Source organism: Amia ocellicauda, chromosome 19 (genome assembly GCF_036373705.1).
Source record: "Amia ocellicauda isolate fAmiCal2 chromosome 19, fAmiCal2.hap1, whole genome shotgun sequence".
NCBI lineage: Eukaryota > Metazoa > Chordata > Actinopteri > Amiiformes > Amiidae > Amia > Amia ocellicauda.
In genome coordinates this window covers 1,165,063-1,187,900 of record NC_089868.1, presented here as the reverse complement: position 1 = coordinate 1,187,900, position 22,838 = coordinate 1,165,063, and the positions used below count along the sequence as shown (strand labels likewise).

Below are 22,838 nucleotides of genomic sequence, written 5' to 3'. Positions count from 1 at the left end.
AAGCACAAATTCTCAGATAAGCCACATAGGGTGCGATGCAGCCCATTTGTACTTGTGTACTTTACAGAGGTTTTCATTAATTCTCTGTGGTTAAGCATGATCACTTAAAAAATAGTCAAATACAGACAGGCTGTGAAAATGACTTCCATCATGAGTCCAATTGTGAGTTGAGTAGGGGGGCTGTTTCCTGCCAAGTTGCTGAGTGTGTGTAGGGGGTATTGCTGCTGAGTTGTGGAATGGGGGAGGGGTACATTGTGCCTATGATTTAGAGCAGGGGTTCTGAATGTCTGGTGATGGAGGGCAAATTTCCAAAGGTTACATGGGATGGGGGGGCAGCAGTAGAAAATGAACCACCGATTAAAAAATGAACTATATCCCAAATCATACCTTTTTATGTCCTATACATTTTTGTTATGGAACATTTATGAACTTTAATTGTTTTATTATCTTCCCCCAAATTACATGTGCAATTTGTAATGGAACATTTTCAAAGTGTAAAAATATATAACAGGTTCGGAAAAGAGGGGGTTGAAGGTTGGCTTTGGGGGGCCACACCAAACATCCACGAGGGACACATTTGGCCCCCGGGCCACAGTTTGGGAACCCCTGATTTAGAGAAACAAATTGATGCTCTCCATATTGGGGGTGACAATTCCCCCTAAACCTTTGCCCATGCCACCCTTGACGTAGATTAAATAAGTATAACACTCAAAATAAAGTAAATCCAAACGTATGTGGCAGCTTGCTCTGAAGCTGGTTTGATAGCACCTGACCATTAAGAATATTGTTTCCATGTTAAAAAAATATCCTAAATTAAGATAGTAAAAATAAAAACAAGTCTCTAGAATAAGTGGCCACCAATTATCAATTGATGTATGTTTACACTAAGCATGTTTGTATCATAAGGGGAGTGGACAAGCTGATAGAGTGGTACAATTGTATATTTTTTATATAATAGTATGGTAATTAAAAGACATTTCTTGGGCAGCAAGCATGTCGAAGTCCAGCCTTTCCCAGGAGAGTTTGCTTAAACAATATAGTTGTTGTCCGAGTGCATGTCACTGGTAATCTCAAAAGCCTTTTTCTTGTTGGATTATTCTGGTGTTAAAGGACATTAGTGAACAGATTTACTCCAGAACAACAAAACAAAACGATGTGAAACGAAAAATCCTTCTTGCACGTGGTATTAATTAATGTTTCCTAACTTTCAAACGATAAAATTCTACTGAACTGTAGAAGTTCAGCATTGGTATATTGAACAGGAAACCATCTTGTATGACCAATTTTTGTATTTTATCTTTCATATTCAGTTAGAATGTTGCCATGCAATGTCTTCAAATGCTTGTATTTAGTATGCATCCGGCCATCAAAATGCAAAACTTTTTTCCTGATAAAGTCTAAACTAATATTTTATCCCTGATGCATTCAAACAATGATGCTTTCAGAAAACAATAACATAAAACTAGAGTTTCCTTTCAGTGCTCGTAGTAAGAATACATTGAGAATCCTCTGGTTGGGTACTTAGTAAGCAGCTAAAAGGTCAATTTTAAGAAACCACGTTTTCCCCCAATCTATAATAGAGATTTTAATAGAAACATTTTAAACATTGTAACTATCAGAATTGTTTTCCTTTCATTGCAACATGCTTTGAAATGTTCTCTTGATTCTGTTCTTAATTAAAGAGAGAAACAAAATCAGGTTGAAAGAGGTGTATTGTGTTTTAAGCCAAGCTTGACTAGAAAAGCTTCAGAATCTGGGCACAAAGGAATTCTTGTTCTTCTACGGCCTGATTGGCTGGAAAGCTCCTTTCAGTCACCGGAGTTCTTCCTTGGATGGAAATTCTGTGTGTATATATACCCAGGATTTGCCCCCAACGCAACTAAAGTTTTCCTTTCAGACATCAGAGGAACACTGAGCTGTGAAAGGAAAGGAAAAATGTGTAGCCGGTGAGTGTGCCTTTCCTTTCTTCAGTCCTCCAGTACTAGTTCACAGAATACTTCAGAGATTTCATTTCATAATATTTAAATGTCTCGGCAGCTAGAATGATATATTTTAAATGTGGGGGTGGGGCATAGGCAGAGACTCATGCAGCCTTGGAAATATGCTGAGTTTATTAGCAAACAGCACTTTTTTTCTTTCCCCCTCAACCAGTGAAAGTATTTTTCTTGCTAGGAAAATGTAATTCTTTGAAGGAATTTGTTTTTTGCAGGTCTTGAGATTACGAAGAGAGTGACTTAAAATGAACAATTCAATGTAACTGTTCGAAGCATTATGGCTCTGGCTGTGGTTTTGGAATGATTTACTTAAATTTCCCCATTTCTAAATGATTAGTCCACTGAAGTACTGTATCTGTAAGAGTTATAAAGATGTTAATGATAAAATAGGGTTAACCATGGTAAGCTTAGTTAAACTGCGGTGAAAATGGTGACCAAAGTAAACTTGCAGTCACTTTTTTTTTTTCTTTCAACCACGTGACTAAAACAGGGCTTAGTAGTCTCTTGTTTTTTTAGGTTTTTATATGCTTACATTGCTCAGCTGTTATTCTGATCAAACTTGGCAGTACAATATTTGTTGACATTGGTGTCAGAGAAAAGAATCAAGGACTTACTCCTAAACTATACAAGTTAATAACAACAATAATACAATATTTTAGTTTTAGTTTTAGTCCAAGCAGTTTTAGATTTTAAATATGTATATCTTCCAAAGCAGTCAGAAATGTCTTAGTCCTTTTCATGCATCAATACAAGTGCTCTGCGGTTAATGATTTCAGAGTTGAACATCCCGCTGGTGGCTACAAGAAAATATTTGAGACGGTGGAGGAACTTTCAGAACCAATTCCAGCCCAGGTTACAGGTGTGTTCACTGCCTGTGTCCTTTCAATATATTCTCTTTCGTACACCTTTGCTTACCTCTGTTTTATTGACATGGATGAATGTGTAACAAATTGCCTTGCTTCATTAAAATACTTTATTGCAATAAAGAAAGAACTCTGGAAATTTGTTCTATAGTATAAGACATATATACATACCAATGAATGTAATTTGCCATTTGCACCATATATTTTAAAGAAAAAACTAACTACACCTAACATCTACAAAATTCACTGTTCTAACTCCACTATGGACTGTTTCCACTGTGTGGCAAGTAAACAAATGTGTGCTTTTTAAATGGGTCCCAATTGAGGTCTGCAGTGAATTCAACCAATGTCATTTTTAGAAACTGGTGAAAGGTGTCTTTCTTGTGTCTTCAGGAAGAATTCCTCCTTGGATAAAGGGTAGTCTGCTGAGACTGGGGCCTGGTCTGTTTGAGGTTGGGGACGAGCCATTTTATCACCTGTTTGATGGCCAAGCCCTCTTGCACAAGTTTGACTTCAAGAATGGACAAGTCACCTACCACCGAAAGTAAGAAGGAGCCCCACATCAACCCACTCTCCCAAGGAGTGGTATAGAAATTACATCTATGTGGATTTTGTTTCTCTCTCTCTAAGTCATATTTTAATATTTGTTTTGTTGATTAAGTGCAGTGAAATTGTCTTGTGGAAAATTTGGTACAGATTTGTTTATTGTGTGACAACACCTGGTTATTTTCTCTTTCTAATCTTGCATTTGAATTGATCTTGTTTTCATATGTTTCAATTAGTAATGATTCCCTTATACATATAATAGTACATAACAAGGCTTTAGCTGCCATTTGTATGTAATTAGCTGTTGCGATTTTAGCTAGTAGTACAAAACTGCCATTACATAGTTGTTTTTGCCTTATTTCATGACTTGTTTTTCTGTGGAGAAAGTGGGAAGCCCTCTCATAGATGTGATTGTAGCAAATTAGCAAATTTCCTCGCATAGATTTGGAAAATCCAACTGAAAGTTAATCACTGCCACATCTAATCCAGTTTATCAAGGCATCCATGAAGGGAGCTGCTTGTGTTGTTGTAGTCTTTTCATATGACCAAGACAAGGAAGGAGGACAAAGGTCACAGACAGAGATGGCATGATTTAAGAGAGGCCTATTTTGTTTAACTATCTGGTTGGATTCTTTAATAGGCTAATGCCGCTGTGGATATATATCAGTTTCCACATGCTTTACTTAAATACTCACATGGTGAGAATCCTCAAAATGGGGTCAGCTGTGCATTTCTGCCATAGGGATTTTCCTTTTTCATTTGCTCCTCCTCGATGATGTAAAATAAATGTATCAATTTCCATCAAATACACTCCTTGAGGACCGCAATGCAAACAGTTTTTTGATGCTTCTTTTTAAATGATCACCATCAGTGACTTCAGATCAGATGAGTGAGTAATGTCATTCCCCAATCATGAGCAGAGGTGGAAAGTAAACCAGGTACGCTCCAACCCTCAAGAAGAGAAAGTGAAGAGCATGGCCCCAGACTCTATTCCAGCTAGTAAACGAGTCGGATATGCTGATGATGCGAATGTTTGAAAGCTGAAAATATTGTAGTGGCAGCAACAAGTCCACAAAATAACTTGGCTAACAATAAAGATGGAGTGGCCAGAATAATTTATGTAGAAGATAGAAGGCACTTAGTTGAGTTCTAGAATGAAATAACCAACTTGTAATTGAAACTAGTTTTCTATAATTATTTTGCTTCAAGAAAAAGCAGGTATGGAATTACTTTTAGTAACCAGACAAGGGCATTTACTTCCAGCTTCATTTTTTTTATTTGAAGCTGAAAGTTTCTCTCTTTAACACACTTTTACTTTGAGGGAGAATGTGTTCTTTCAGTCATCTCTTACATTTATTTTCCAGATTTCTGAGAACAGATACATACGTGAGAGCAATGACCGAGAAGAGAATTGTCATCACTGAGTTTGGCACCTTCGCCTTCCCTGATCCCTGCAAGAACATTTTCTCCAGGTTGGCTGTATTTCATTAAATCCTTAAAGGGCTCCTGAGATTAAGTCTGGCTTATGGCGTTAAGATTAAAAGACAAAGAAGTCACGACTGCTCCGGAGAGTAACTAGAAACTAGCTTTCCTGGGCGTTCCTCTTGTGATGTGAGTAGATACCATAATCAGCCATGTATAAGCACCCATGAAAATAATTAACACTTTCACAACCTCAGAAAACCTTTCACCCCAAAATGCATTTGATATTGACTACTCAGCTTTGTAAATGAATACAATGTTATTTTCCACGGTGCTTATACATTGTTGGTTAAGGTATTGGTGTCCCTCAGGAATCCATCAAAAGGTAGGGTCCAGCTGCTCCATAGTCAAGACTTGAGCTATTCTTATTTTTTGGGCTCCACAATGCGATAAAGCTGGCAAACATGACAGGATCTTAATACGACTACATATTTTTTATGTGTCAGGAGCCCTTTAAGTGCCAGCAGTACTGCACTTATAAATAATGGAAACTGGTACTTGTCTGGAAGTCTGGAGGTTGCTGGTTTGAATCTAGGCTATGCCACTCTCTTGCAAAGGTGTACACACAGTTTCCTGGGTTTGGCAAAGATTCTGGAGTCTTGAGGGCTGGAGTTGGAATTCATAGGAACTCGCCTGGTCAACAGACAGAACCTTTCTTTAATTATTCAAGTATTTTAAAGGCTTTATGTGACGTCCCTCTCTGATATTTTGCTTGATGAGATGCACGGATCCCCTGCCTGAACGTGACTAATTAGCTTTAGCGCTTCAGCAAATGGCTCATGAAGGCCTCAATCAAAATGGTTCCACAGCAATAGCAAGTATCATTTTATTACACAAGAATCCAGCTGTTAAGCAATAGCAAGTATCATTTTATTACACAAGAATCCAGCTGTTAGTTCATTGCACATTCCCATGAATGGTAACTCCAGATAAAAAAAAATAAAAAAAATACAGAGAGAGGGAGTATTGAAGGGCCCTAGAGTTGAAAGGCTTTGGAGTAGACTTGGAGGAGTAAGGTACCAGTTGTTATGATTTAGCCTGGTCTCAGTTGGAGAAGGGGGGAATACACTTCCAATTAATACAGTACTTATCGCCAATGCATTGAGTTAATATACAACAAATGTCATTCTCAGAAAGGAGGAGAATCAAAGTCTTAAAAAATCTGCTTTTGCATAATTACATCAACATCAACAAATGCTTCCTGGGAGACCTTCGAAAAGGCCCAGGATAAACGGACATGAGCTAACTCCCATTGGCATTGCTTTGCTTGTGTTTTAGGTTTTTCTCTTACTTCAAAGGCATTGAGGTCACAGACAATGCCCTGGTAAATGTGTATCCTGTAGGAGAGGACTTTTACGCTTGCACAGAAACAAACTACATTACAAAAGTCAACCCTGAGACTCTGGAAACAATTGCAAAGGTAATTATTAATTGTCTTGTATGACTCATTTTAAATTTGAAAAGTGTCTACATTGTTTGTGTGATTGTGACAGTTATTCCCCCAGTTTATGCTTGATGGTCTGTCTTCCCAGGTGGACCTGTGCAACTATGTTTCCATCAATGGGGTGACAGCCCATCCACACATTGAGAAAGATGGCACAGTGTATAACATTGGAAACTGTTTTGGCAAAGGCATGTCCATTGCCTACAACATTGTCTCCATCCCACCTACCCAGAAAGGTGTGTTTGAACATTAAAATTACTATTCTGTAACAAAGGTAATCTGTGTAGACCAATCACAATTTCAGATGAGTATGCTGTAGCGTAAGGTACACTTATACATTTCAATTAAAGAAGTGAATTTATAGTATCACCTTATCACGAATCCTGGAATCTTGTAGAACTCAATTTCTGTAATAATTGGACGCAGACACCAATTCCAAAGATATAAATTGTCAAATTTATTCAAAAACAAAGACTAAATGTAGCACTACACTAATTATACAAAAGGGAAAACTAATTAAAATTCAACTCTAGATCAACAAATCAAAGACAAATCACTTCCGTGACCAAATCAAAGACCATGGGATCGCATATATCACACAAATCGTTCAACAAAAAAGGTTATAAACACATTGACTACAATACCGGTTAGTAAGACGAAGGTGAGTCTCTCATTAGTATTGTTAGTCAGACATTAAATAACTACGCAGGTTAGTATTTATGTCAGGTAACTTCTCGTTATATATATATCAGTCTCATTTACGTTTAAGTACTGATTATTATTCAATGATTAAGGATAGGCAGGGCCACCAATAATCTAATGTCTATTAACTTGTGTCAATTTCAGATTAAACAGTTAAACAGGAATGAGAAGATATTTCTCGGCGTTGACAGATTTTATTTCTAAAATTATCAACAAAACAGTTTAATGCAACATACATTTATATTTAAGAAAACTAAATGATATTACACATTCTAGAGTTATGAATCACAGATTAACATTTCTAATTGATTTCTCAAATGTCATGAATCATGAACTCCAAACTGTTAAACTTATCTGAACTTCGTCGCAGAGAGGCCTCTCTGGCTTCGGGCTCAGATAACAGCACATGGCACGAGGTCCGTGTGGTTTGGAACAAAGGCAGTCCGGTTCGGCTTTGTCCAAGAACTTCCACTCAGTCGATGCACCTGGAAGTTGGGGTTTCGCGAATGTAAAGTCTTTTCCAAACAGATTTTCCACTTGTTTGAAGGCTCCAAGGTTGTGCACAAAATCTTCTTTGTAAGCAGGGTTCCACCGTAGTTACTTGAAGACAAAGTCTTTGAGGAAAGCAGGGCCCTGTTTGTTCCAAGGGTCAAGTTTCTTAAGACTCAAATAGCTATTTAAATGACTGACACTTTCGTATACAGTCGACTTAGTCAATTGTCCAGCTGTATTCACTCCACTGATCAGGTGGGCACAGGCGGGCAGCGCAGTCTGTAAAGTTCTTTATTTAATAAAGTCCTTTAAAATAATTCTTCGTACGGCTCAATCTCCTTCTCCCAGTTTAACTCTTCTGTTGCCGGCAAAGACTTGGTTGGTTTCTGGTTCCGGTTCTGGCAACAGAGCTACAGGTTGAGCTGCTGGTTCAGGAGAGAGAGAGAGAGAGAGAGAGAGAGAGAGAGAGAGAGAGAGAGAGAGAGAGAGAGAGAGAGAGAGAGAGAGAGAGAGAGAGAGAGAGAGAGAGAGAGAGAGAGAGAGAGAGAGAGAGAGAGAGAGAGAGAGAGAGAGAGAGAGAGAGAGAGAGAGAGAGAGAGAGAGAGAGAGAGAGAGAGAGGCCGTGCGTTGTTCTTTATACGTCTGTCAGATCAATAGGTGATTGGTTCTTGAGTTTTTGAGATTGGATTTCGGTTTCAGCCCCCAGTGTCCTATTGGAGGGGGGCTTGATTTATGACTGATGTCAATCCATGCCATCTTTTGGAAATGCCAGTTGGCCCGGGTTCGTAGCTCTATGTCGGGATTTCGGCTCTCGTCCACTTCAAAGAGTGCCCCTTTCTCCAGACATCTCATAGCAGGATTCCAAACTATTTGGCCTCTTCTTGGTGCCATCCTCCCCAAAACTGTCACTTTGATGCAAACCAGTTCCAAGCTGATGAGTTAAGGAAATCTGATAACTTTGGGGGGAGAGGTCTTCTTTAGATCAGTGCTTCAGCTCAGAGCTAAAATGCTCTTATCAAAATACACCCAACATAACGCTACAATGCAAACTGTCCTTTTGCATTAAATTGCAGCTATACATGAAAAAAACAGTTGCCAAGAATATATTTCTCCAGCTAGTGGAAGTAATGTACCAATGATCTTTCAAACAATTAAAAAGATAAAATCCTGAACTTTTTTTGCAGCCTTCCTTTTTGGGTTTTCAAATGTTGCCAAATATTCTGATTGGTTCTCATAACACTGACATGATAGAACCCATTTTAAAATTCAAATTTAACAATTTATTTACACAGATTATTTTGTATGTATTACTTTATTTTGGGAGAAATTATACATGTGTCAGAGTCCAGCAGGTTTTCAGTCATCACCTGTATGAAAAGAAAGGGGTTTAATTAGTTTGTTTAAATAAATAATTAATTCCTGTTACCAATTGAGAATTTTCTGAAGCCAGTTGCATAAAACAACTTCAGTCAAAATCCCCTCAAATTTCCCTTGAATGTGTCTTATATTTAAGGATGTTACACAAAGTAGCATGGCACATTGAAGCCAATACACTAGTTACAGGAAAAGCTATTGTATTCAATATCTGTGTTATTCGATACATTATTTTATACAACTGGACACTGGTCCTTGAAGTCTGGATTTGAAGAACACCTCCCTAAGGCAACTGGTTGTTAATCCAGATTATACCCACACATGCCATTCTGCTTCCAGACAAATCGGATCCCATCGACAAGATGAAGGTGGTGGTGCAGATCCCCTGCAGTGACCGGTTCAAGCCCTCCTATGTGCACAGGTTGGTCAGAGAGCTCTCCGCCACATTGGTACTGCATGGGAGCACAGTTTCTGACAACAACAGGAATTTATATTCAAGAATATATTTCAATAATAATAAACACTTACATTTAAAACATGTTTGAAACAGTATTTATATAGACAAGAAACATGTCAGATAATTTGTGTTGGTGAGCCTGTTACCATTATTTATTTATTTCTTCTCAGTTTTGGTATGACCGAGAACTACTTTGTTTTTGTGGAGACACCGGTGAAAATCCACCTGCTGAAATTTCTGGGTGCCTGGAGTATCAGAGGGGCCAACTATATGGACTGCTTTGAGTCTAATGAAACAATGGGGGTGAGTCTGTCACAATGTAGGCTGCAAGGGAGAATTAATAAATTGGATAAGTTCTCCCATGGCTGGATGGCCTACAGGTAGACCAGGTTTTCCTCAGCTTCCAAAAATGTCAGTAAACATTGTTTGCTTGCCAACAGATGGTTATCATCTGTAATGTCATCAGTTTTTGCTGTTCTGTTCGTACTTCTCACTTTCAATGTGAAAGGAAACCGATGGCTTGAAAGATTAAACAGCTCACAGAAACAATAGAAAACAATGCTCTAAAATATTAATTGTTCGGCTTTTATATGTGAGCAAAAAATACATTGGACTTTTCATTTATATGGGACAGTATTTGTCTAAGATTCATACTGTGGGGGGAAAGACATTTCACATAAACCACTTTTGACATTTTCCATAACATATTTATACACCAATCAGCTATAACATTATGACCACTTGCCTAATATTGTGTAGGTCCCCCTTTTGCCGTCAAAACAGCCCTGACCCGTCGTGGCATGGACTCCACTAGACCTCTGAAGGTGTGCTGTGGTATCTGGCACCAAGACGTTAGCGGCAGATCCTTTAAGTCCTGGAAGTTGCGAGGTGGGGCCTCCATGGATCGGACTTGTTTGGCCAGCACATCCCACAGATGCTCGATTGGATTGAGATCTGGGGAATTTGGAGGCCAAGTCCACCTTGAACTCATGATTCATCAGACCAGGCCACCTTCTTCCATTGCTCCGTGGTCCAGTTCTGATGCTCACATGCCCATTGTAGGCCCTTTCGGCAGTGGACAGGGGTCAGCATGGGCACCCTGACTGGTCTGCGGCTACGCAGCCCCATACGCAACAAACTGTGATGCACTGTGTGTTCTGACACCTTTCTATCTGAACCAGCATGAACTTTTTCAGCAATTTGAGGTACAGTAGCTCGTCTGTTGGATCGGACCACACGGGCCAGCCTTCGCTCCCCATGTGCATCAATGAGCCTTGGCCGCCCATGACCCTGTCGCCGGTTCACCGCTTTTCCTTCCTTGGCCCACTTTTGATAGGTACTGACCACTGCAGACCAGGAACACCCCACAAGAGCTGCAGTTTTGGAGATGCTCTGACCCAGTCGTCTAGCCATCACAATTTGGCCCTCGTCAAAGTCACTCAGATCCTTACGCTTGCCCATTTTTCCTACTCTAACACATCAACTTTGAGTACAAAATGTTCACTTGCTGCCTAATATATCCCACCCACTGACAGCTGCCATGATAACGAGATTATCAGTGTTATTCACTTCACCTGTCAGTGTTCATAATGTTATGGCTGATCGGCGTATATTGAAAAAAAAAAATGAAATTGAATGTTTATCCCTTGTATGAATTACCAAAAACAGATTTAATTTCATTTTCCAGACATGGTTTCATCTGGCCACTAAGAAAACTGGAGAATATCAGAAGGTGAAATTCCGGACTTCAGCAATTAACCTCTTTCATCACATCAACTGCTATGAAGATGATGGCTTTATAGTAGTGGACCTGTGCACCTGGAAAGGGTAGGGTGCAATGTATCTAAATGTGTCTAAAGCCCTGAGAAATTCACATGTGTCAACCGGGTCTGCTGTCTGAACACTTAAGCCAGTGGTGGGGTACCCTGGTTCTGAAGGGCCTATAGTGTTTGGAGGTCCTTTTATATCCCTACCTACTCACAACCTGGAAACAATGTCTAAGTGTCTCAATGAAGTAATTAAGAGTTGAGGCTGAACAAAAAAACATATACTCTAGGTTTACAGAAATGACTCCCTCTGTTCCCTCTAGGTTTGAATTTGTGTACAACTATCTCTACCTGGCAAACCTGCGGGAAAACTGGGATGAGGTAAAGAAGCAGGCCATGATGGCTCCTCAGCCGGAAGTCAGAAGATACGTGCTTCCTCTTGATGTAAACAGGGTAGGATATTTCCCCAGATCATACTTGTATTATATAGCCCAGGATTCTACTTAACCTCTCCATTAAAATCCATTTGATAGGCAGTCATTCCCTTTGTAATGCTAGCCGGCCTATTTTGGGTATACACAAGCCCTGAGGCTTCCAGACCTCTGTGGGATTCAGCCAGGTCTTCACAGGAGAACATAGCTCCAATATTTCCATATTCCAGTATAGAATACATTATCCTTAAAAAATGAAAGTTCAAATTTAGAATAAAGGTCAATATAATAAAATATTTGCCGTGCTTTATGGTAGTGGTCTTTGTACATACCAAACCTTGAATCTCTGTCTGAGATGCCCTTGAAATGAAGAAAGCATAAGCAAACATGTAGAATTTCATATAAAAGGAGTCCATGCACTGTTGACATGATGGGTGAAATGCTGGCCACTTTATTATTATTTTGTGTTTTGCAGGAGGAGCAGGGCAAGAATTTGATCTCCTTGCCATACACAACAGCCACAGCCACCATGTGGTCAGATGGCACAGTGTGGCTGGAGCCTGAAATCCTGTTCTCTGGACCTCGCCAAGGTAGGCTGTGTGCAGTCAGTTGATGGGCCATTCAGAAGGGAAGGAACTACTCTTGTTAAAAAAATTTTCCTGGAGGCTCAGAAGTGTTGCATCCAATAGATATTTATACAGAGAGTGCAGGATACATGCTGTGGTTCGTGTCCAGCTTGTCTCCAATTCTGGATATGCTTTTGCTGGCTCTAGCTAGAGTTTCCAGTAGGGTTGGGGTTGTGGGTAGATGTTGACTGTGATGCCACTGACTCCCTGACTCAATTTGTTTACTCTGTTTGTGAAGTTTTGCAGAGTAGAGACTGATATACTCCAGCTCTCAACAAAACACAGCAGTGCTGATTTTCTTTTCTCCTGCAGCTTTTGAATTCCCCCAGATCAACTACAAGAAGTTCTGTGGAAAGAACTACACCTATGCCTATGGACTGGGGCTGAACCATTTTATTCCCGACAGGGTAGGGACCAACCTCTTACCATAGAGAATATGTCTCTGCAGTCATATTATTGTAAGTAGCAGTAGTAGTATATAAGTTATTTAGCCTTATTCAAGGTGACCTACATGGTTTAACTAACACTGACCCAACAGTCCTTATGCTTACCGATAGCTTGGAGAGCTGCACACCTAATGGGAAGGCATAATGCATTAATAGAATATTAACTATCACTATTAGTGCATTAATGTATCATTCTTATTCAGTGTTCATTGTATTGAAACAGGCAATTCATCTTATTGCATTCAGATTAGTTCATTGATACACTGTATAAGTACACTGTATTTTAAATATGTAAAAAAAAAAAAAAAAAGTTTTCCATATGGGGCAGTTCTGTGGTTGCACTCAAAGTCCTTCAGAGTTAAACTGAAGCAGTAGTCGTTAGACTCTTGACTTCCTCTTGTTTTTTTTGGTTGTCTCCAAGATCTGCAAGTTGAATGTGAAGACCAAGGAAACATGGGTTTGGCAGGAACCAGATTCCTACCCATCTGAGCCTATCTTTGTGGAAACTCCTGATGCGGTAGAGGAAGATGATGGTAAGGCTGAAAGGCTGTGCAGCAGCAACAGCTGTTTACAGCGCAACAATATGGTGTGAAATGAACAGTTGAACAGTTTCTCTAGGCTGAATCTGTTCACCCAACTGTGAACAGTGAACAGTGAACAGTGTTTATTACCACCGAATAACATGGTGTGAAATGAAGGGTGTAGAGGTATATGATTTTGATCCAAACTATCCTCAGCTCAGAGGTTTATATGTTTCATCACTTATGTCTGGTTTATTTCAGGGGTTATCCTGACAATAGTGGTGAATCCTGGAGCTGCACAGAGACCAGGCTACCTGCTGATATTGAATGCCAAGGATCTGACTGAAATTGCACGGGCCGAGGTTGAAGTCATCATACCAGTGACCTTCCACGGCATGTATAAACCCTAGGACCACAGAAATGCTACACAGAACTTCAAATAATTCATAACGGTTTTTCATGAAGATGGACAAAAAGTAGTCTCTGCTCACTACGGTGCTAACAAGCATCAGACAAATTACCTGTACATGTAAAAAGTGCTTCTTTGCTGCATACATACATGCAACATATTACAATTTATTCCACTTTATTTCCCTGCAGTGCATTTATTATCATTATTGATTGATTGTTCCTATTGCCATTTTGTTTTCCAAACTAACTGTATGCATAAAGAGAGACAAGCTAGCAATGTCAATTGTAAGAAAGTGTTGTTCCAGCTATTTCGGTTAAAGGATATGGTGCAAGTTGTGCATCTTGGTGCCAGAACACAAGGAGGCAATGCAGGAAGTTCTATTCTATTCTAAGCATGCAAGAATAAACATCTCTAGAAATGAAAGTTTATTTTTCGGTGTGTGAAATGCATTTTAATTTGTCTGAATTAATGCAGTTTTACGATGAAGGACCTGGGAATTGCCTGCACCTTTCTTTTTTTCCTCCCCCCTATAACAAAGGATGAGGTGTGGCCTGAAAAATAACTCTTTGGAAAAGTTTTAGTCACAAACAGGGGCAAGAGATTTAAAGGAGTTCCAGTAACCCAGATTCCATTTGAATTACGCGTCAAATAAGCTTAATCTTAGTCATGGATTTAGGAACTAAATGACATTCCCCTTTGTTCCAAGAATAAGGGGAAAAACAAAAACTAATTTGGTTTTGTTTTACTCATCAGAGGGAACACCCGAGTAAAAGCTTAGTTACTTTTTACAAACTGTCCTATACATAGACACATTCCATTGGAAGGGGACTCTAGTAGCATACCATAGGGGTCCAATGCACTCAAATGTAGTATAAATGCACTGCACATTTCATCTGTAAAAGTATCCAATTCATTTTTCACAATATGGTTTATTCATACCCATATAAAAACGGACCTGGTTCATTTCCTAGTGTGTGTTTTTATGTGGAACTTGGTTTTCCATCACAAATTGATTTCAGTAATAATTTATTCATTGTGTTGTTTTGTTTCTGCCACATTGTGTCATCTATACACTTTGTCATTAATTCATCTAAGTGTATTTTGTACTATATAAAATAATGGTAATTATAACATCCTAATATGGTAGTAATAATAAAACAAAAAACAGAACAGTAAGGTGAATCATTGGAAAGGTAGACGTGGGCTTAGTGGTGGATACATTGTGAATAAAATCATTTTGAAAATCAACATGAACCTTAGGTACAGAAGTGCATACAGAGGAGCATTGTTCTTCCTGCAGGAGTACTAAAACACAAAATGAGCAGGCCACTGTACAGCACACCTGTACTGTTACACGTCAGAACATACTGAAACTAGAATTTCTTACAAAGACAGGGTTACGGAAAGCACACACTCTCACAGGCAGCTGGCGCTTCTGCATTGGTGAGAAGATCAGGTGCATGTAAACGGCCAAAGCATTCAAGTCTATTGCACTTATGTCTCTTTTGTATGGGCTAAGATCAGTGTGTTACTATGCTGTCAACTACCTGGAAGATCTAATGTGAAAAGCAAACCAGGAACACAGGGATTGATTTCCATTAGTACAAGTTTATTTTATTTTACAATTAAAACATGTTTTCTTCACTCGAGTAAATACAATGTCTTAAATTATTATATAGTACTAGGGATGCACCAAATCCATATTTTTGTATAAAGTTTAAAGAGGAAAAACTACAATTAATAACAGATTAATCATAGTTTGTTTTTTGTTAATAATTTATACATCGATATTTCCATTGTTTTGACAACAGATTATTCAGCAAGTCCTTCAATTCAGAAGATTAGAGAATACCTAATATATACACACACACACACACACACACACGTGTTGTACTGCACAACCATTTTTTGCAACCATTAACTACGTTAATACTTAAGTATATTCACTTACAGCGCATCCGGAAAGTATTCACAGCGCTTCACTTTTTCCACATTTTGTTGTGTTACAGCCTTATTCCAAAATTGATTAAAATTCATTATTTTCCTCAAAATTCTACAAACAATACCCCATAATGACAACGTGAAAGAAATTTGTTTGAAATCTTTGAAAATTTAATAAAAATTAAAAAAAGCTTTTGCCATGACACTCAAAATTGAGCTCCCAATGAGCACAGTGGCCTCCATCATCCATAAATGGAAGAAGTTTGGAACCACCAGGACTCTTCCTAGAGCTGGCCGCCCAGCCAAACTGAGCGATCAGGGGAGAAGGGCCTTAGTCAGGGAGGTGACCAAGAACCCGATGGTCACTCTGACAGAGCTCCAGCATGTCTCTGTGGAGAGAGGAGAACCTTCCAGAAGAAGAACCATCTCTGCAGCACTCCACCAAACAGGCCTGTATGGTAGAGTGGCCAGACGGAAGCCACTCCTCAGTAAAAGGCACATGACAGCCCGCCTGGAGTTTGCCAAAAGGCACCTGAAGGACTCTCGGACCATGAGAAACAAAATTCTCTGATCTGATTAAACAAAGATTGAACTCTTTGTCCTGAATGGCAAGCGTCATGTCTGGAGGAAACCAGGCACCGCTCATCACCTGGCCAATGCCATCCCTACAGTGAAGCATGGTGGTGGCAGCATCATGCTGTGGGATGTTTTTCAGTGGCAGGAACTGGGAGACGAGGGAAAGATGAATGCAGCAATGTGCTTCAACAAAGTATTGAGCAAAGGCTGTGAATACTTATGTGCTTTTTTTGTTTTTTATTTTTAATAAATTTGCAAAGATTTCAAACAAATTTCTTTCACTTTGTCATTATGGGGTATTCTACAAACAGAATTTTGAGGAAAATAATTAATTTAATTCATTTTGGAATAAGGCTGTAACATAACAAAATGTGGAAAAAGTGAAGCGCTGTGAATACTTTCCGGATGCACTGTATGTGACCAACTTAAGTCGGATTCCTTAACTTCCCCTTAAGAAATGTAACTTGTTTTATGAAAGCAGGCACTGGGCTGTTTTTGCCAGCAGAGTAAAGCAGTATCAGTTTTTGTTTTTGTTTTTCTGGAATTGTCAATTCCAAACTCCAAATACCTAAAATCTGATCAGAAACCGAATCCTGGATTTGGTGCATCCCTGTATAGTACTACTGTGTGCAAGAGCCTCTGTATTACAATGCTACATGCGCAAAACAGGGCATCTCTCTTTTAGTTTGGAGAGCTGATAGTCTTGCTGTTTCACAATCTTCAAACATTTGCTCAAAACCTGAAAGGCAAAACACAAGCAAATCTGAAACTTTGAGAGGTATTGGATTATGCTGCAGGTTTCAAACAGCCTATTTATTTTGTAACGTCTGCTTCAGCAGTAAATCATAATTTAAAAAAACACAACAGCTGTTCAATTAATTTATCTTGCTACCTTGAATCGGTTATTTCAAAGTGTGTTTGGCGAGGCTACTTTAAAGCAACTCAAAATGCAGTGTAATCTGAAATCTGAAATCTGTTCAGGCAGCCAGGTTGCCTTACTTTTAGGAAAAGCCAGGGGTTGATCAAATATTTAAAAATATTAATACAGTTCACTGCATTGCTTTATTATGATTAAGGTCAAGTACTGTTTACAATTTTTTTTAAATCAGTGACGTGATGCGTCTCCAAGTATCAGATGTTTTCCAGCCCTCACTTTTCCTTGAACTTTCTGTATCTTAAAAGCGAGTGATCTTTCGTTAAGTCAGTGATGCTTATTTTAGAATCTTATTGTAACTTTTTACCTGCCTAGTGTCCTCAGGCAGAATCACTCCATCATCCCACATTCTCGCAGAGGAGAAGAAGGCAGAGCTCTCCTCCTGCAATCTAAACAGAGGACATGAAGTTAGAGAAGCAGGTGGCAGGGCTACAGCTGATACTAATGTACATGCTGTGTGGCAAAAATGGGTTTTAAATGTACAGTATTGCCTTCAAGACACCCTGGACATTGCCCAATCAAGAGACCTAGTAGGATTCAGAAGATCTCAAAGGATCAAATTCAAGTTGTAAACTGGACTTTATCCACTTTGACAAAGCATTAGAATCAATCTATACATGTTTATTCAGTGCTTTAATAAACCAAAAGGTGGAGAAAACATAAAATATATCTATAACAATGCCATATCAACATCCAAGACACCGACAAAATCAAGATCTGCTGGAGAAAGGACTGCATCAGACTGTAATATTGCGCTGTGACAAAATACATTCACCTTTTTTGGTATAAATACATGCAAACTTGAAAGATTATGGTGACCATACGTCCGGGATTTAAATTAAATGTCCCAATGTCTTGTCAATGTTAGCTTTCCCATTTATACTCTCTTAAAACTATTAAAATCTTGTTTTTATGTGATCAATCGCATGAAGAAGCAAATATTTTAGTTATATTATATTAGTAAACCCTCATTACCGGTAACTATATGTATACTACTACTAGCATAATGATAATCCTAGTATAGAACTGATTGCAGAAATGCATCACTACCTTGAAAAATGTGTGATTAATACAAGCACTACCTGATCCATTAATTATGGTGTCAGGACAAGGAATTTTCAAAAGGAATACAAAATAAAAGTTGATGCCACGCACAAAGTTATTAATTTGTGATTCATTTCTTTAGTAACACTGTTTAAGCTTATGTAGGTTATAGAGAATTATTAGTTGTATTAGAATGCAAGCGTCCGTGTTGTGCCATGCCGTGCCGGACGCGTCCGTCCTCAGACGCGTCCCAGAGCTTTTTCTGCAAAACCAGGCTGTTGTGAAGTCCGTCCCTCTGAAGGAGGAGCAGCGACTGTGGGTTTGGTTTATGTTTGTGTTAAAAACAGAAACAGAGAACAACACTACGAGCGATACAGCCTGACGTGGAGAGGACTTTTGTGTCTGTTTTATTCTTTCTGCTTTACATGATTGTAAACAGCGTAATAAATATATGTTTCTGTTAAGAGAGATTAGGAAGCTAAACGTGTATTGACAACATTATATTCAGACAAGCACGTTCCCATAAGAATACGTTTCCATGTGCAACAATAATACTAAATAGCAAATATGTATTGTTATTATTATCGTCATCATTTGTGCTATGTATTTTATATGTATATATATGTATTTTAAATGGCACAGCGTGACTCCCTTAATTTATTACTATTACTACAGATTTGTAACTGCAAACAATACTTTTTGCCATATTATTTATAATTTACTTAGCAGACGTCCTTAACCAGGGCAAGTTACAGTTGAAACAAAATACACATGTTTCACGATTATTCTTCCAGCTACAATATAGCAGGTTATAATTGAACTAAAGTGTGCACATCTCAGTCATGACGTTTATGGACGCATTTATTAAACCAGTCCTTAATGTTTTAGGGGGAAACCCAGATCTACTGTATTTATTTATTCATTAATTTAACTTGTCAATGGCCATACGTTAACTTAATAGTGTTCACCTTCATACTGACTGTCTCTGCAGATTGTCCTGCACACCATTAAAAAAAAAAAGACAGCCTGAAACACCGTCCAGTTATTCATAAAATACAATCTGCTACAATCCGATTATTATCCTTCAGTTTATTCTTAACTAGTCACAGCACTGCATCGGTCCTGTGAAATCCAGGTTTTTAATGCACTCGGATATTAACTGTAAGCAGTCATTGTCTCTGTATGTGGATTTCACTCCATGCTGCTAATAAAACTGCAATTTCTTCGTGATCGCACACAGCACTTGACATTAAATCTTCCAACATAATGTATCTGATTTCTTCCCTGTCTGTCTACAGTCCAGTGCACACCTCCGCTCTTGAAAGCGAATCATGTCCTCAGTGGGGACGGACACTTACGGACACGTCCAGCACCAGATTGTTAACCGTCCACAAAACACGGACGCGTCCGGACGCTTAGCCAGTGGAAACACCCATTTAAGCATCCGGGGCCGGACGCTTCCGGACGCGTCCGCCAGTGGAAACGGGGCATTAGTTGGTTCTTAAGAAACTACATATATAGGCTGTGACTGTATATTTCAAGATATGCTAAGTGGCTACACAGGACAGACATTTTTAAGTGATGTAATTTGTTTTACAAATATTTTTTAAATATGTCCCAGTTTCTACATTTGAATATCTGGGCACCCTATCTGTTAGATATTGTAAAAATGTTTCAGTCCAAATTTGATTGCACTTTAATGTTTAAGGTATTTCAGCCTCCAGTTTTTAACACTAAATCCCAGAATGCCAAGCATCCCAGGATGTGTTTTGACCTTTGTCTCACATTCTCTTCCTAGAGCTGCTGTACCGAACGACAATGAAGGGAAACGCTGGCAGCAAAGTTTAGGTGCACAGTTACAGCCCGGCCATGCTGAGGTGCACCTGAACATGGCCAGTGGAAACAGGGTATTATTCAGAACTCTTTGATACAAGTAAAATATTTGATTTAAAAATGTATTTAAGCAAGGCCAAAGTCATGACCCTCAGAAAACTGAGAAAATTGGACTAGATCAAAAGATATACTTATGTCTACGATGGCCAACAAATCAGTCCAGATAGAAAACCAAAGGAAGTAAACAAAAACAAGGGATTGAGTATATTTGGAAGAAATTATCTGACCAATGCAGACCACTTGTGCTCACGTATGGCTTTGAAACTTTTGGTTACTACCCGTAAAAATGATACAGAAACTACAAACAACACAAAGAAGAATAAAGAGACAGAAAAACACTTGGTGAAACTAAATAACCTTTATATTTCTTTGCACAGTTCTCCTAGAGTTTTAATTCTCCATTAAGCACCTTTTTCATTAGTACTAACCTGTTTAAGCAATCACTAAAGGGGAAACAGGATATTGGGCAGGCCATTTATTTTTATTTTTCAATTATTCATCGTAAAGCAGAATTTACCTGCCTCCTAAATTATGGCTCACATAATTATACAGTGAGGGGAAAAAGTATTTGATCCCCTGCTGATTTTGTACGTTTGCCCACTGACAAAGAAATGATCAGTCTATAATTTTAATGGTAGGTGTATTTTAACAGTGAGAGACAGAATAACAGCAACAAAATCCAGAAAAACGCATTTCTAAAAAGTTATAAATTGATTTGCATGTTAATGAGGGAAATAAGTATTTGATCCCCTATCATTCAGCAAGATTTCTGGCTCCCAGGTGTCTTTTATACAGGTAACGAGCTGAGATTAGGAGCACTCTCTTAAAGGGAGTGCTCCTAATCTCAGCTCGTTACCTGTATAAAAGACACCTGTCCACAGAAGCTATCAATCAATCAGATTCCAAACTCTCCACCATGGCCAAGACCAAAGAGCTGTCCAAGGATGTCAGGGACAAGATTGTAGACCTACACAAGGCTGGAATGGGCTACAAGACCATCGCCAAGCAGCTTGGTGAGAAGGTGACAACAGCTGGTGCGATTATTCGCAAATGGAAGAAACACAAAATAACGGTCAGTCTCCCTCGGTCTGGGGCTCCATGCAAGATCTCACCTCGTGGAGTTTCAATGATCATGAGAACAGTGAGGAATCAGTCCAGAACTACACGGGAGGATCTTGTTAATGATCTCAAGGCAGCTGGGACCATAGTCACCAAGAAAACAATTGGTAACACACTATGCCGTGAAGGACTGAAACCCTGCAGCGCCCGCAAGGTCTCCCTGCTCAAGAAAGCACATGTACAGGCCCGTCTGAAGTTTGCCAATGAACATCTGAATGATTCAGAGGAGAACTGGGTGAAAGTGTTGTGGTCAGATGAGACCAAAATCGAGCTCTTTGGCATCAACTCAACTCGCCGTGTTTGGAGGAGGAGGAATGCTGCCTATGACCCCAAGAACACCATCCCCACCGTCAAACATGGAGGTGGAAACATCATGCTTTGGGGGTGTTTTTCTGCTAAGGGGACAGGACAACTGCACCGCATCAAAGGGACGATGGACCCAAATCTTGGGTGAGAACCTCCTTCCCTCAGCCAGGGCATTGAAAATGGGTCGTGGATGGGTATTCCAGCATGACAATGACCCAAAACACACAGCCAAGGCAACAAAGGAGTGGCTCAAGAAGAAGCACATTAAGGTCCTGGAGTGGCCTAGCCAGTCTCCACACCTTAATCCCATAGAAAATCTGTGGAGGGAGCTGAAGGTTCGAGTTGCCAAACATCAGCCTCGAAACGTACAAAATCAGCAGGGGATCAAATACTTTTTTCCCCTCACTGTATATGTATTGTAGGTGTGTATTTGGTTTTCTAATTCTTGTGCTTGTTCATAGTGCTGCCACCTGCTGCTGCGGTTTTCAAGAAAAAGACGACAGAATGCGTCAAAAAGATGTTCGTTTCCTGTCCGTGGCTCGAATTCTTGAAAAACATGGATGAGGCCAGAAATGAAATGATTGTTTAATTTTACAGGTCGGTAGTGGTCTTCCATTTGTAAACCAGAATAATATAACTACTCTGAATATGTATCAGTTGATAATAATTATAATCTTGAAGTCACCCTCAATAACAGCAACAGCTTTATTTAATTTCAAAGTGTTTACACAAAGTATTACAGAGATAATCATGTTGTGTATGCCATCAATAGAAAGTTGGTTGGCAATCACAGGTACTCACTGTTTGTGGATCACCTCCTCCTCCTCTTCGTGCTGCTCTGAGTACCCTGCACCCATCATTGACACCCTGGCGCTGGGCCACAGGAACAGGAAGTTGGGCTCAAATGACCTGCCACACTAAAAACCAAAAGCAGCATTCACACTTAACACATTGTTTTCGGTCTACAGGGAAAAGTCTATAACCAGTTCTCAAGAGCCAAAATAATCCTGTTTTTTGCACCACCTGAGCTCTTAATTAATCATTATTTGCTTCATAGAATAAGTTTAGGTCCTTTCCCAGGTCTAATGCAGAAAGAGACCTAAAGCATGGAAAGAGACCGAAAAACCCTGATTGACTCTGGCCTTGGAGGGCTACAGTGAAGACACATTTTGGTGTAGTTCATGCAATTGCTTAAGCTGCAAAAGACACAAAAGAAATATAATATAGAATATATAGAGAGAAAAATATACCATTGCGTAACTTTCTGCTCCATGGCAGCCTCCTATTACCACTGTGATCTTGGGGCACGACGAACAGGCTACAGCCGACATCATAGAAGCCTGGGCCTTCAGTCTGCTGGTATTGCTCTCTGCCTGTGGAGGAGAGAACATTTACTATACAAAGGATTATCTAGAGCAAAATATCCATTATTATTATTTGTTTCTTAGAAATTGCCCTTACCCATAGTG

General features: G+C 39.3%; 2 protein-coding genes across 3 annotated transcripts in view; one reads left to right on the top strand and one right to left on the bottom strand.

Annotated features, from left to right (window-relative positions):
* Positions 1-1,841: 1,841 nt before the first annotated feature.
* LOC136714860 (retinoid isomerohydrolase) lies at positions 1,842-13,984 on the top strand. The gene is made up of 14 exons (XM_066692485.1): positions 1,842-1,946; positions 2,771-2,853; positions 3,251-3,401; positions 4,768-4,875; positions 6,164-6,305; positions 6,418-6,565; positions 9,237-9,318; positions 9,525-9,657; positions 11,042-11,181; positions 11,444-11,573; positions 12,027-12,141; positions 12,490-12,584; positions 13,045-13,156; positions 13,406-13,984. The coding sequence occupies exons 1-14, from the start codon at positions 1,936-1,938 to the stop codon at positions 13,552-13,554; spliced, it is 1,599 nt and encodes a 532-aa protein (XP_066548582.1). The 5' UTR covers positions 1,842-1,935; the 3' UTR covers positions 13,555-13,984.
* Positions 13,985-15,144: 1,160 nt separating this feature from the next.
* LOC136714857 (methylcrotonoyl-CoA carboxylase beta chain, mitochondrial) overlaps positions 15,145-22,838 on the bottom strand; it is a 32,958-nt gene continuing 25,264 nt past the window's right edge. For both annotated transcript variants that reach the window (XM_066692481.1, XM_066692480.1), the window contains 4 exons: positions 22,620-22,742; positions 22,171-22,286; positions 17,315-17,396; positions 15,145-16,812 (listed from right to left, as the gene is read on the bottom strand). In XM_066692481.1, coding sequence (XP_066548578.1) covers positions 16,726-16,812; positions 17,315-17,396; positions 22,171-22,286; positions 22,620-22,742 — 408 coding nt within the window. In that variant the 3' untranslated portion in view covers positions 15,145-16,725. The remainder of the gene's footprint in view (positions 16,813-17,314; positions 17,397-22,170; positions 22,287-22,619; positions 22,743-22,838) is intronic.

Bases quoted from the DNA above. Each gene is read 5' to 3' on its own strand.
- LOC136714860 (XM_066692485.1), top strand. The intron at 6,566-9,236 runs GTGTGTTTGAAC...TTCTGCTTCCAG, and splicing joins CATCCCACCTACCCAGAAAG to ACAAATCGGATCCCATCGAC. The intron at 13,157-13,405 runs GTAAGGCTGAAA...GGTTTATTTCAG, and splicing joins TGCGGTAGAGGAAGATGATG to GGGTTATCCTGACAATAGTG.